This window comes from Tympanuchus pallidicinctus, unplaced genomic scaffold, assembly GCF_026119805.1.
Source record: "Tympanuchus pallidicinctus isolate F22 unplaced genomic scaffold, pur_lepc_1.0 scaffold20, whole genome shotgun sequence".
Taxonomy (NCBI): Eukaryota; Metazoa; Chordata; class Aves; order Galliformes; family Phasianidae; genus Tympanuchus; species Tympanuchus pallidicinctus.
The window spans coordinates 3,810,503-3,823,916 of record NW_026294722.1 but is presented as its reverse complement, the minus strand read 5'-3'; the positions used below and the strand labels follow the sequence as shown (position 1 = coordinate 3,823,916).

The 13,414-nt window shown below is 60.9% G+C and overlaps 2 protein-coding genes across 2 annotated transcripts; one reads left to right on the top strand and one right to left on the bottom strand.

Annotated features, from left to right (window-relative positions):
* Window positions 1–302: 302 nt before the first annotated feature.
* Window positions 303–1,581, bottom strand: PDRG1 (p53 and DNA damage regulated 1). The gene is made up of 5 exons (XM_052683835.1): window positions 1,430–1,581; window positions 1,277–1,352; window positions 1,126–1,200; window positions 856–936; window positions 303–401 (listed from the first exon to the last, which is right to left on the bottom strand). The coding sequence occupies exons 1-5, from the start codon at window positions 1,511–1,513 to the stop codon at window positions 319–321; spliced, it is 399 nt and encodes a 132-aa protein (XP_052539795.1). The 5' UTR covers window positions 1,514–1,581; the 3' UTR covers window positions 303–318.
* Window positions 1,582–4,873: 3,292 nt separating this feature from the next.
* On the top strand, window positions 4,874–13,022 carry XKR7 (XK related 7). Its single transcript, XM_052683785.1, has 3 exons — window positions 4,874–5,304; window positions 9,470–9,669; window positions 9,777–13,022. Exons 1-3 carry the CDS (start codon window positions 4,874–4,876, stop codon window positions 10,730–10,732), a joined length of 1,587 nt encoding a protein of 528 aa, XP_052539745.1. The 3' UTR covers window positions 10,733–13,022.
* The last annotated feature ends 392 nt before the right edge of the window (window positions 13,023–13,414 follow it).

Sequence of the window (13,414 nt, the reverse complement as noted above, 5' to 3'; positions counted from 1 at the left end):
TACAAACCCAACAACAAACACACACACAGTTAGGAATGCCCAACAGTGCTGATTTTAATAATCCCCCTTGCAAGTGGGTGTTTGTCATAGGCTGTGAATAAGCCACTGTTCCAGCAGTTGCCTCTGCACTGCTCTGCCACCATCCTCAGCAAGGAGCAGGGAGAGTTTACAGCCAGAATTGTAGCTGAGGAGCTGCATCTTTCCCCGTGCTCTTTGTGAGAGGCTCCAGCAGTGCTGGAAATCCTGGAGGCTGTGGCTGATGCAGTGCAAACACTGTGAGTGATCCCCAGCCACAGCAGTTGTGGTGGCACAGCTGCCTCAGCCTTCCAGGATGCGATTGATGAGTTTCATTTCCTCCGGCGTCATGGGGTTCAGGTTAAATCCCTTCAGCTCAGGTTTACCTGTGAGAGCGTGCAGGACGTCGGGATTCTGCTATGAAACACGTGAAGCATTCCACGTGGGCAGGGCAGTTTGTTCTCACAGCATCGTGAAGGTTGGAAAAGAAAATAACCTGAGAGCATCAAATCCAACCCCAACCTACTGCACCGTGCCCACTGACCACGTCTGTCAGTGCTGCATCTCTGCAGTTCTTGGGCACCTCCAAGGACGGCGATCCCACCAACCCCCCTGGGCAGCTGTGCCACTGCATCGCTGCTCCTCTGGAGAACAAACTGTTCCTAATGTCCAACCTGGTCATTGCTGCGTGCATTCAGCACGCTGCTGGGTGACAGCTGTGCAGCAACGCATTGTTGCCGGAGCAGGGAGGGAATTTCAAAGTGAGAGGAAGAGCAGCCCCAGATTTTGACTTTCTGCTGCCAGACCTTTGCTGCGGGGCTCGAGACCAGCAGCGTTTACCTTGAGCTTCATAGAGACGGTTGACCTTCACACGCAGCTCTTTCCGGAGGTTGTTTATCTCCTCATCCAGATGTTCCTGATCTGAAAATAGCAGAGCAGGAATAAGGGGGACCGCGGTTGAATAGAGGACCGACAGAGAGCCCGCAGGACCCGGGGCAGGAGGGGGTCGTGCTGCGTGCGGGACGGGCCGGCAGCGGCGCACAGCGCAGACCCGGGGGCTATTTTAGCTCAAACCTCATCACGGCCAGCGCCGGGCACAGCCCGCCGTACCCTTCTGCAGCATCTCCTCGGTCTTGGCCTTGGGCAGCTCGATGAACGTGCTCCCGAAGCAGACCATGGCTTTTCCTGCGGACGAGGAGCAGACGGGCTCAGCGCCGCCCCCCGCACACCGCCCCGGTCCCCGCGGGGCTCCCGCTCTCACCCTCGGGCTCCGGGTCTTTGCGCAGCGCCCGCAGCGCCTCGCGGTTCCGGTTCCGTTTCACGTCCAGATCGACGATCTGCAGAGAGACGGGAAGGGAAGGGATGGGAGGGGGGGGCCGGGCGGCGCCGAGCCGTCAGCCGGACCGGGCCTCACCTGCTGCCGCGCCGCCAGCACGTCCTCGGCCAGCTCCTCCACCTCGGCCAGGTAGCGCAGCACGAAGGCCGGATCCCGCGCCATGGCGGCCGGCGCCGCTCCGTCCGTTCTCCGCTCCCCGCCGGGCGGCTGCAGCGGCCGCGTTCGGGAGTTCCGCGGAGGGCGGCAGAGCGCCCCCGTGCGGCCGCTGCGGGAAACGGCCGGACGGTTCGACGGGGGGCGCTGCGGGGCGGCCGGGTGGCCCGGCTGCGCCTGGAGCGGCGCGGAGGTTCCGCTCCGCGCTGATGGACCGAGAGGCTCGGGGCTGCGGCGGGGCGGTTCGCCTGGGTGTCGGGGTGAGGTTCTGCCCCGGAGGCCGGGGCTCTCAAACACGAGGTCTGATTTCGAGGCTCCCCGTGTGGAGCCGGGGGTTGGGTTCGGTCATCCCTTCCATTTCGGGGTGTTCTGCGGTTCTGCGGCTGCGAGGAGCGGAGCTGTGCGAATAATCCCCGGAGGAAGATTAAACAGATCGGAAGATTACCGGCCCTAATCTCGTAAGGTCGTTTGTGACAGTTAACGGGAGAGATCTCAGTCTGCGGCAGCGTGTGCTAAAATAAGAAGGCTCCCAGCGAAGCGGTGGAAATGAGCACTTTGTGCACAGCATCCTGGCCGGGCTGGGAGTGATTCAGGCTCGGTTTGGATTTTTTTCCTGACACCAAGCAGAAGAAGCAGCAGGATGGGGCTGCATGCCAAAGCTGAGAAATGCTCCTTTTCAGTGGGGGTTTCGAGGTGGGCCTGGAATCCATCTGCTCCTCATCCACATTGTCTTCTGAGGAGCTTCTTTGTGATGTGAGTGCTGGGGTTGGCTGCAGATGGGATGTGGGACACAGACCTGCCCTACAGCCCCACAGTGCAGCATCCACCACAGAGCCCTTGGTTCCAGCTCTCTGCCTGGCAGCATTTGATCCTTTCTGCTTTGATGGGATCAGGAGACAGCCTGATTTCCATAATGCGTGCTTGGATCACAGCTGGAGCTGGAGCTGGGTTTGCTTCCCAGGGACACACTCTCTCCCGACCTTCACGGGCAGTAGAAGCCGTGGCCGTCTGTCCTGCCTCACATACGTGGACACAGCCTTTGGGGATCAGGATTGGGGGCTGGGAATGGGAATGGGGCTGGGTATGAGAATGGAGATGGGCTGAAGATGGGCTCCCTGTGTTTTAGCAGCAGCAGAGAGAAGCCCGATGACCATCCTTGAGGCAGGCAGCGCTGCTCACCAGCTCACACCAAAATGAAGGCCAGGTTTACCGTGGCCACGCAGGGGGTTGCAGCTCAGCACTGGAGCTGCAGCTGAGCTGTGGCAGGAGGCATCACAAAGCCTTGGGCACCTGGAAAACATTCCCAAGGCAATGAATGGCTGCCGGTGCCACGCTCTGCAGGTCTCTCCCACAGCAGGCTCTGAGCCAGTCGCAAATCATCACGGCCTTTCTTCTACTGGACCTGGCGCCACGGGCAAGCTGCTTGCCTGCAAGCTGGACTCAGCCTGGCAGCTCGTTCAGATTGATTGCATGTTTATGTTCCCTCCTGGGAACCTGTGCAGCCAGAGCATGTGGCCATCCACCCGCTGCTATGGGATGGTTTGCATCTGTCTGTATTTTGTTACGCATTGAAGGTTTGGGTTTCAGCATGTTCCTTTTTCTTCCTTTCTTGAAGCACTTTTATTTATGCAGCTCGAAACCCCCTCTGCCTGTCTGCTGACAGATGCACAGGAAGGCTTCAGGCATGTTTATGGATTTTTTTTTTCCCTCATCTTTTCCTGTGATTGCCAGGGTCTGCTGTTAAGATAAATCAGACATCAAACCACAGTCACCTCGTATGCAGGCATTGGACATTCAACTCCGCTTTGGAGGTGGCGTTTCAGGGTTTGTGGAAGAAGGAATCCCTCCTCCCCCCGGCTTCCCCTTGTCCTGTGGCTGTGCCCACCATCACCTGAGGGTTATGGCACCATTCCTGTGCCATTGCCTAGACTCCCAGGGACAGCCTTCAGACCCCTCTGCACCAGTGGTGCTTCCCCTGCTTCTGGACAGTCATGGCTCTTTTCCTGTCCTCCTGGGATGCAGGCAGCATCCCCTCCCCCAGCCGGGTATTTGTGGAGGGGATCTGTCAGGAGCATCTCAAGGTTAGGTGGCATTTAAGTTGTGTTACCTGTGCTAATACATGCACCTTGCAGAGGGCCTGCCTCTGCTCCCCTGGGCTGCACAATGCCTTCCTCGCACAGCATATTCCAACGGCTTCATGCACCAGCAACCCAGGCTCTTCCCAGCTCTAAGCTGACCCCCCTTGCCACTATGCAAGATGGAGTTGGAAAGTTGGCTGTGTTTCCTGGGATAAAACAGACTCTCCCTCACTCTGTGCTGCAGTGTGTGCACCGTGGGCCAGGCTTCATCCAAGTGCTTGGCTCCTCCAGCAGCAACCGTGCTGAGGTGAGCCTGGCAGGCTGAAACGCAGCCAGCAGAGAGGGGCTGAGACTGCTGTAAAGAGACAGCTGCCTCTGTGCCGTCACTCTCCCTGGAGACACCCTGCAAAGCAGCAAAAAGCCCTTTTCCCTCCCCTTGGGCCTCTAGGCGCTGCTGGGATTGCTGGCAATGTGCTCCCTGTACCCCATGACAGGGGATGATCAGGACGTGCTGCATCTGAACACTGATAGGCAGCAAATGGAGGGGGAGAGTGAGGTCCACGCACAGATCTTGGTGCTTGGCCAGGTTGTGCGGCTCCTCAGAGGCTTTCCCCATGGGTTCAGCCCAGTGGGCTCCAGGTGCCAGGGGGAGCAGCCCCAACAGCTGCCCTCTTCCCTTCCTCAGGCTGCCTTGGGTGGAAGCCTGGTAGCCTATGTCCCTGTGTCCCTACGTCCTTGAGTCCCCGTGATCCTGTGTCTCTATGTCTCCACGTGTCTGTGTCTCTGCGTCTCTATGTCTATGTGTCCCCACGTTCCTGCCCCGGCCCCACAGCACCTCTGTACACCCAGGTCCAGGCTCTCACCTCCCGCACCCATTCGGGGCCGGACCCACGGGCAGGCTTTGCCGTGATGAGGGCTAAGGGCTGGGGATACTCCAGGCGCTGGAGATGCGGGCAGAGGCACTCGGGCGGCGGGGCCGGGCATTCAGCCGGCGGCGGGGCTGTGCCGGTCCGAGCCGGGGCTGCCGGGGGTCCGGGCAGGGGGAGGCGCCCGCGGGGCGCTGCCCTTTCCGGGAGAGGGGGAGCGGCGGGGCCGGGGCGGGGCCGGCGGAGGGAGCTGCCGGGGTGGGGGAGCGGCGGGGCCGGTGCCGGTGCGGCGCGGCTGGGCCCGGCCGGCGGGCGCGGGGCGAGGCCGGCGGGGGGGCGGGCGCTGCCGGGGCGGGCTCGGCGGCTCCGTCCTCCCTCCGGAAGTCTCTCCCGCTCCCTCCTTTCTCCTCCTCTCCCCCGACAACATGGCCGCGAAGTCGGACGGCGGCGGCGGCGGCCCGGCCGTGAGGCTGGAGAGTCCGGAGGGCGGCGGAGGGCGGCGGGCGGGCGGCGCGACTCCCCCGGCCCGGCGGTACCGGCTGCGGGACGGCTGCTGGGTGCTGTGCGCCCTCCTCGTCTGCTTCGCGGACGGAGCTTCGGACCTGTGGCTGGCGGCCCACTACTACGTGCGGGGGCAGCGGTGGTGGTTCGGGCTGACGCTGCTCTTCGTGCTGCTGCCCTCGCTCGTGGTGCAGCTGCTCAGCTTCAGGTGGTTCGTGTACGACTTCGCCGTCGGCACCAAGGACAGCGCCGGCAGCACCAAGGACAGCGCCCGCGGCCGCCGCGGCTGCTGCCGCCTCTGCGTCTGGTTGCTGCAGGGCTGCATCCACCTGCTGCAGCTGGGGCAGGTCTGGAGGTAAAAGGAGGGGGTCGGAGGGACGGGATGGGGATGAACCTAATGGGGCTGCAGGGATGCATCCAGCTTCTGCAGCTGGGGCACGTCCGGAGGTAAAAGGAAGGGGTCGCAGGGATGGGATGGGGCTGGATGGAGGGGCAGAGCGCAGTACGGGTATGAGTGGGGATCCCCAGGTGCAGGGAGGACAGAGAACACAGGTGGGGATGGCCGGGACACAGGTGGGGGATGGAGGTGGGCATGGCGATGTGCAGCTGGGGTGGGCGTGGGGACCAATCCCTCTGCAGCCACAAAAGGAGTAGGGGGTGGAGGGCTCTTGGCAGAACCTGGCTGTGAGCAAGAGCTGTGGGCGTGGGCAGAGTGAGGGGCTGCAGCCCTGCTGGGTGGCACGGGCCTGTTGTCCCTGGGTGGTGCTGGGCCTGGTGAGGGCATCTGCCTGACCATGGGGACCACATCCTAGGGATATGCAGTGTTCCTGCTGGGCACCAAGCACCTTGGGCTCAGAGCCTCCTCCCCGGTTTCTCCTTCTCCTGCTTGGAGCTGTTGTGGGCAAGGAGGGAGTGGTTGTCCCCAGGTTTCCCCATGGGGCTGCATTTCTGCTCCCTGCCCTGGTGGGCCTGCAGGCAGAATGAGCAGCAGTTGACCCAGAGCAGACTCGAGCCCCTCGAGCATGCTCCTCTGCACCCTCTTCCAAAGCTGATGGTTTCTTGGCACGCTCATTTCCATCTGAGCACCTTCTTTCCCTGTGTGATGGAGCCAGTGCCGCTCCCCCCCAGCTCTGCTGAACTCCATCCAGTGTTCTGCAATGGAGCCGAAGCCTTGAGATGCTGGGAGGGGAGTGGAGACAATGGCATATTCCTGAAACAATGCCCTGAGCAAGCGATGCTCTTGGTCTTGTTTTGGTGCTGCTTCCCCTCCTGAGCTACTGTGGCACAGAGGCTGCTTTCCTCCTCCTTGTTGTCTGCATGCGCTTCTCTGCTGCTTTTCTTGGGATGCTGCGGGGATCTCTAACTTTGTTTCACAGAGCAATGTGCTCTGTGTGAGCAGCTCCTGTCCTTCCCTCCCTGCCTGCCCCCCACCCATCAGCCCACCTCCTCGGTCCAGCAGGATGGGAGAGATCCCCTTCTGGGTGTACTGGGAGAGCTGGGAAAGAGAATGAGATTCCTGGGGCTCGGTGAGCAATTACTGGGGTTTGGTTGGAGCCGGGTCAGGTTTTGCTCCCAGTTGTGTCAGCTGCAGCCTCCTATCTGCTGCAGGCTCCTAAGCCAATTAAAGTGGTAACTCTCAGCACTGACCCTCCAGGACACGTTGGTTTCAAGCTGCAGCTGAGGCTCTTTCTAATCCGAGGATTTGGGATTTGCTCGGGTGACCAGTTAAATGCAGTTCACTAAACCCATTAGCGAGAGTGGGTCTGGTGCAGGTGGATGTGACAGTTTAAGAAGTGTTGAATTACAGCCAAATAAACACTGCGTGTGAAAGGAAGGCTTTTCCTTGGCCGTGATGTTGGGCCCTCCCTGCTCATGCCTCCCCTCCTGCATTTATCCAGCCCTGTGGCTAGGGCCACTGTAATTCCCTTGGCAGCTCTCACCTGCCCCAATCACTCCCTGCACGGCCCCAGATTTTCCCCACAGTCCTGAAACTGGGATGAGGTGGGGCTGCAGGGAAGGGAGCACCTGGGGACCGTGGCCTTCTTGCTGGCCAGGCATCAGTCTGCACACGGGGCTCCCCCCAATGGCTCGGCTTTGTGGATTGTGTCATGGATTGGCATGGCTGCAACAGGAAAGCAATTTTCTCCTTGGTTTAATGAAGCAATGAGGGACGATATCTCAAATTACCTGTCAAGAAAATCATACTTCCTATTGCTCACTCTCAGAATGGGGGAGGCCCTGTGGCTCCTCACCTGAGGATGGTGATCTCTGGCATTGGAAGAGCCAGGGTTGGGGTTAAGATTGGCATTAAGTTTCGGAATAAGACTCTGCTTTTCTTCCAACCTTCGCAAGCTGGGATGGCAGTGGGACCACAGATTTGAGGGCTGTGATGAGGCTGTGGGATGACTGATGACTGCGGGGCCGTGCTGTGGGGCTGGAGGTGAGCAAACGGTGCTCCTGCCCCCACTGCCACCCCAACCCTCCGTGGAGATTTTTGTCGGATTGGGCTTTTTAATACAAAGGAGGCAGTAATTAGCCCTAAGAGCCTCTCTTGGTTTGTTTCTGCCTCATCATCAGTTTTTTGAAAATTAAATGATTTTTTTTTTTTAAAGTAATTGATTCTGTATTTCTCATGCAGCTGCTGCTGCGCTCAGTTCATAAAAACCTGGCGGTGCTCCGTCAGCGCGCGGGGATCTTTTCCTGGGCTGAAACACAAACGGCGTGATCAAATGCATAACAAATAGGAATCAGCATTTCATTCTGGCAAGTTGATGGGAGATGAAATCTCGGTTTAATGAGCTGACAGGAAGGTGGGAGGATAACCGGGCCCCGTGGAAAGCGGGGGGGTCCAAGGGCCACTTGTTGAGCGGTGAGGAGCCGCAGATGGGGGTGCGTGTGGTTCCCCAGCCTCACCCCACTTCCACTGTGGTGCTGGATGGAAATGGTATAATTTGCAGATGGGGACGTCTTGTTTGGCTGCCAGCGCTCAAAGATCTCTGGGAGGTTCTCAGGGCTGGGTTGGCAGAGCTCAGCTTGTGTCCCCCCAGTTTCCCTCTGTCCCCTCTGCTCCTTTTGGCCACCCCAACCTCTCCAGCACTGGCTCACGGCACAGCCCTGCAGGATGCGGCCACCACCACCCGGCACTGGGCTCTTCTCCAGAGAGGAGAGGCTGCAGAAGGAGCCATACGGAGCAGGGATGGGGAGAGGGAGAAGCCAGATGGGAAGGCTGAAATCAGCCCGGCTGAGCTCCGGCTGCAGCAGGGCCCTTGGGCTGCCCTGGCTTCGTGTGAGCCAGGAGAGGGGATGCTGGAGCTGGGCAGAAGGGTGATGGAGCCTGGCAGGAAGGTGATGGAGGCAGCTTTGGAGGATGCTGCAGGCAGTGCTGCACTGACACCCCGTGCCCCTGCCAAGCATCACCAGGAGCCCCGTGGGGTTGGTGTCCCTGCCTTCCCTCCTGCATGCTGTGGGAGCAGATGGTGGTGGCAGCAGGGTGGCTTTGGGGCATGGGTGGCACCAGCTGATGCTCCCCCCACCTCCAGGTCACGCAGCCCCCAACCCTGCATCAGCCCTGCAGTGGCCACTGGTGTGGGAGGCGCCGGGACAGGGCCACTGAGGGAACTGGGCTGGCTTCTGCCTCTTCCTGCTGATGGATGAGCTGAAAGTGCTGGGATCAGGGCTTCTCCCAGTGCTCACGGGCTAATGGAGTCGACTGACAGCATTTTATGGATCTGATATAAAGGCCATCAGTTTGTGTGACATTTTTACGAGGTTGGGAGGGAGCTTTATGGTCTGACTTCCTTTTGCTTAATCTTTCTGTTTTCATACTCATCCGTCTCCCTTCTCTCCTACCAAACCTGTGAGCAGTCGGCATGGAGCAGCCCGGACACATCCATCCCTGTTTCCCCTCCATGGTACATGTGTTCCCTCCCTAGGGACACGGCATTTCCCTGAGCCTCGTTGGCCCGGTGCCGTAGGGAGGGCTCCCGGTGACTCAGTGGTGCGTCGGTGCCACGCATGGCTCCACTGACCCCGAGCATGGACCATATGGTTGTGCTCAGGCCCTCAGCCCTGCCAAGAGCCAAGGCAGCACCGGCACGGTAGCTCCCTGTGGGCACCCCGCACGACCAGCTGGTCCTCCTGCTCCCTCCTTCCTCTGCCCAGGGCAGGCAGCGTGGGCTGCGAGCCAGCCAGGACCAAAATATCCACTTTGAGAAGCAGCCTGGCACAGTGATGGGTTGCGAGCGGGACACCTGAAATGTGCAGAGGATGAAGAGTGGGGTCATGGATGGAGGAAGGAATGAGATCCTGTGCCAGGGAGAGTGGGGAACAGGGCTGGGTGAGAGTGGCTTGGCACCAGCACCAGGTGGAGCATCCCTGCTGCCTCACACCTGCTGCATGAGGATCTCCACAGCCTCAGTTAGGAGGGATGTGCCATGCTGCAGCAGGATGGCAGCATCACGGGGCAGAGCTGTGGGATTTGAGCGTGGTGGGGGCCGTCCTCAACGCTCCCCCTCACGCAGGTACCTCCGCACGCTGTACCTGGGGCTGCAGAGCCGCTGGCAGGCCGAGCACCGCCGCCGCCACTTCTACTGGAGGATGATGTTTGAGAACGCAGATATCAGCATGCTGCGGCTGCTGGAGACCTTCCTGAAGAGCGCGCCGCAGCTGGTGCTGCAGCTCAGCATCATGGTGCAGCAGAATGACATCGAGGCACTGCAGGGTAGGGAGCCTCCGGGTGGTAGCGAAAGGTTGGGGGGCTGCAGCCTGGTCATGGCCGCATCCCCTCCTTGTCTCCCCACCGTTCTCACAGCCCCTCTGTGCCCATAGGGTTCTCAGCCTCGGCCTCACTGGTCTCCCTGGCATGGATGATTGCCTCCTACCAGAAGGTGCTACGGGACTCGCGGGAGGACAAGATGCCCATGTCCTACAAGGGAGCTGTGGTGCAGATCTTGTGGCACCTCTTCACCATTGCTGCCCGCGCCATCGCCTTCGCCCTCTTTGCCTCCGTGTTCCAGCTCTACTTCGGCATCTTCATCGTCACCCACTGGTGCATCATGACCTTCTGGATCATCCAGGGCGAGACGGACTTCTGCATGTCCAAGTGGGAGGAGATCATCTACAACATGGTGGTGGGCATCATCTACATCTTCTGTTGGTTCAATGTCAAGGAGGGACGGAGCCGCTACCGCATGTTCATCTACTACATCATCACACTGTCGGAGAACGCCGCCCTCACCATCCTCTGGTTCCTCTACTACGACCGCAAGACCATCTCCGACTTCAACGCCTTAATCCTCGTCTGCGTGGTCAGCTCCAGCTTCGCCCTCGGCATCTTCTTCATGTTCATCTACTACTGCCTCTTGCACCCCAACGGCCCCATGTTCGGTCCCAGCTCCGGGGGCTGCATTTTCCGGCAGCAGCGGCCGCCCCCCGCGCCGAGTTCCCCTGCGGACGTGGTCACCAGCCCCCCGCGCTCGCTGCCGCGGACTACAGGGGGGGAGCGGGAAGGGGCGCCGGGGGAGCGGGACAGCTGCGTGCCCGTCTTCCAGGTGCGGCCCTGCGCCCCAACGCCGCCGGCCGCCCGCACCCCGCGGACAGAGGGACCCGTCATCCGCATAGACCTCCCCAGGAAGAAGTACCCGGCCTGGGACGCCCATTTCATCGACCGGCGCCTGCGGAAGACCATCCTGGCGCTGGAGTACGCCTCGCCCAGCACCCCGCGCCTACAGTACCGCACAGCAGGAGTGTCCCAGGAGCTCCTGGAGTATGAGACCACCGTGTAGGGCAGGGGCGTCCCCGGCCGGGCTGTTCCGTCTCTTCGCAGCGTTTTGCCTTTCTTTTCGGTTTGCCGGCACTTAGGGGTGGCCGTGCCGAGCGCCCCGCGGGCAGGGGCCGGTGAGGTCCCTTGGTGCTATCCCCCCACGGGCCGGCCGTGCGCCGGGGGCTCGTCCTTGCCAAAATACCTCACCTGTGCCTGAGCCGCCAGGTCGGCGGCACAGAGTGGGGGCTGCGGGGTGCACGGGAGCAGCCCGTTTGGTGAGGGGCTTTGGGCACAGAGGGACATAGCACGGGGGAATGTGGAGAATGTGGGTGCTGGGGGAGAGCCATGGGGCTGAGGGGTCTGGAGTAGGGCCGTATTGGAGTCTGGGGCTCCTGTCAACCCCAAGTAGCGCATGGCATAGAGCCGGGGCAGCCCCCCCTTGTTCTTCATCTCAGCCTCAATTCCCCCACACACGCTCCGGCTGTTCCCTACCCCTGGGGTCACTGCTCCATGCGTGGGGCAGAGATCCTGGCCCTGAGGCCAGTGGTGGGAGGGAGGCACAGCACCTCTCCACTCCCTCCTGCCCTCCTGGGAACCACTCCATTGCATTGTGTTGGTTTTCACCAGACGGGTGACATTGTGTGTGACATTTTCTACCTCCACTGACGCTGGTGGGGCAGGGCCTGGCTGGCACTGGGAGGACTGTGCAAGGCAGTGGTGATGTGCCCGGGGGCTCCCCGAAGTCACATTCACCCTCATTCATTCTCCCCTCCATTCTCCAGCCGAGAGCGTCTCCATCCACCCCTCATCAGCATCAGCCCCCCCAGCTCAGCAGTAGGAACCTGAGCCAAGACGATGCCCTCAGCTCCTTACTTCCTCCCCAGAGGAGCAGGGCTGCCCTGGGCTCTGCATTTGAATGTGTGCGTGGCTTGGTCCCAGCCCGCAGTGCCCCCTGCCCTAAGGGCTGTGCTGAATGTACCCCCACCCTGTGTTTGTGCCCCATGTCTGTGTCTGTGTGTGTGTGTGTGTGTGTGTGCGTGTTTGCAGCTGGGTTCGCAGGGCAGATCTGCTGTCCCCTGGACACACATCCCACCCAGAGCCCCTCACAGCCCCGGTGCCCTCCTCCAGCCCCGGTGTTCCTGCGATGTCCCATGGTGCTGGGAGGTGCCCATTGGGCTGCATTGCTTTTGTTTCCCATATCTCCGAAGAAGTTCAAGGGATGAGTGCAGGCTGGGCTGGGCCACGTGGGGTCACTGGTGCTAACTGGTGCTATCTGAACGCCTCGGAACCTTTCTGGAGGAGGGTGCAGAGCAGAGCTGGGTCTGGGCAGTGGGCTGGGCCCCTCCGCGACCCTCACTCCTCCTCTACTACTAGGAATGGGCAAAAAATCCCACTCTGTCCCAGCGAGCCCCAGGACAGCCCCAGCCAGGTCCTGGCAGAGGAGGCAGCCCTTATCCTCAGGGAAGTGTAATGGAAGATGGGAGCCAGCTGGGCATGGAGCAGCCGGGTGCCAGCAGCTTGGAGCCTCCCAGCCACCAAGGAGTTGCTGTGCTGGTGCCACACCAGTGCCATGCTGGTGCTGGATGCTGCAGCCCTCTGCCTGTGACTGCCATGTGGAGCCACGCCACCTGGGCTGAGGTGCAGCCCGTGCCCTTCCCAGGGGCACAGGTCATAGGGACTCTTTTCTATGCACTCATGCCACGGTACCCTCAGACCCGGGCTGCTCCCATGTCGGGATCAGAGCAGAGGCTGCAGTGTGGGGCTGTGTGGGATGGCACGTGGCCACTCCATTGCTTTGCCCTCATGGCCCCTGAGCCCGGTGGCTCCCCAGCCCTGCTCCAGGGGCAATGCTGGGGGAATCAAGCCCGGCTGGCAGCAGTGAAGATGGCAGCAGTGTCAGGACAGCAGCACTTGCTGGGATCGCACCAAGAGGGCTCGAGCTGGGGCTGAGCTGGGGAAGGGGAAGCTCTGAGAGGCCTCAGTCCTGGCGGGGACAGCGGGACCACCCCAAGTTCAGGGAATGGGGGATGAAGCTCAGACCAGGACCAGGCCCCGCTGCTCTGGGCTGGGGCTGTTTCTCCCCAGCAGGGACTGAGGGTCTCAGCCACGTCCCCCCCCTGGTGCTTGGGACCTGGGAGCCCGGCTGTCATGTACTGTAAATACTCTGTGTGCCACCTTCTTCTCTGGGACCCTTGGCAGGGGCAGGGGATGAGCGAGAGACCGGGGTCTGACCGAGACTTTTTTGTATACCACAAACTTTTTGTATATTTTTAATTTTGCTGCAACATGAGATATTAAATTCATTTCAATAAGCACTGCCTGCCAGAGCCTTTTCCTTGCTGGCTCCTCCGGCTCTCCCCAGTCCCCCCCATGTTGCCAGGCTCAGGGCCTTGAAGTGGAGCTCCCAGGATGCTGGGGACATTTGGGAACAGCTGTGGATGAGCCACCTGCTTGGAGCCCTCAGCCCTGCTGCCTCTGGCAGGGAAGGGGTGTGTGGGCAGGATGTGATGTGCTGGGGAGGAAACTGCTGGACACAGCCCCGTTGCCAGCAATCCCAGTCCAACCTCCTCCATGCGGGGGGCCCTATTCACCATCTGACCCCCAGTCCCAAAGCAGGAGTCCATGGGCTGCCCTAGGGTCCGAGAGCTTTGGGCACTGCTGTGTGGCCTCGAGATGGAGTCCTCCTTCATTGCCAGGATGGGGG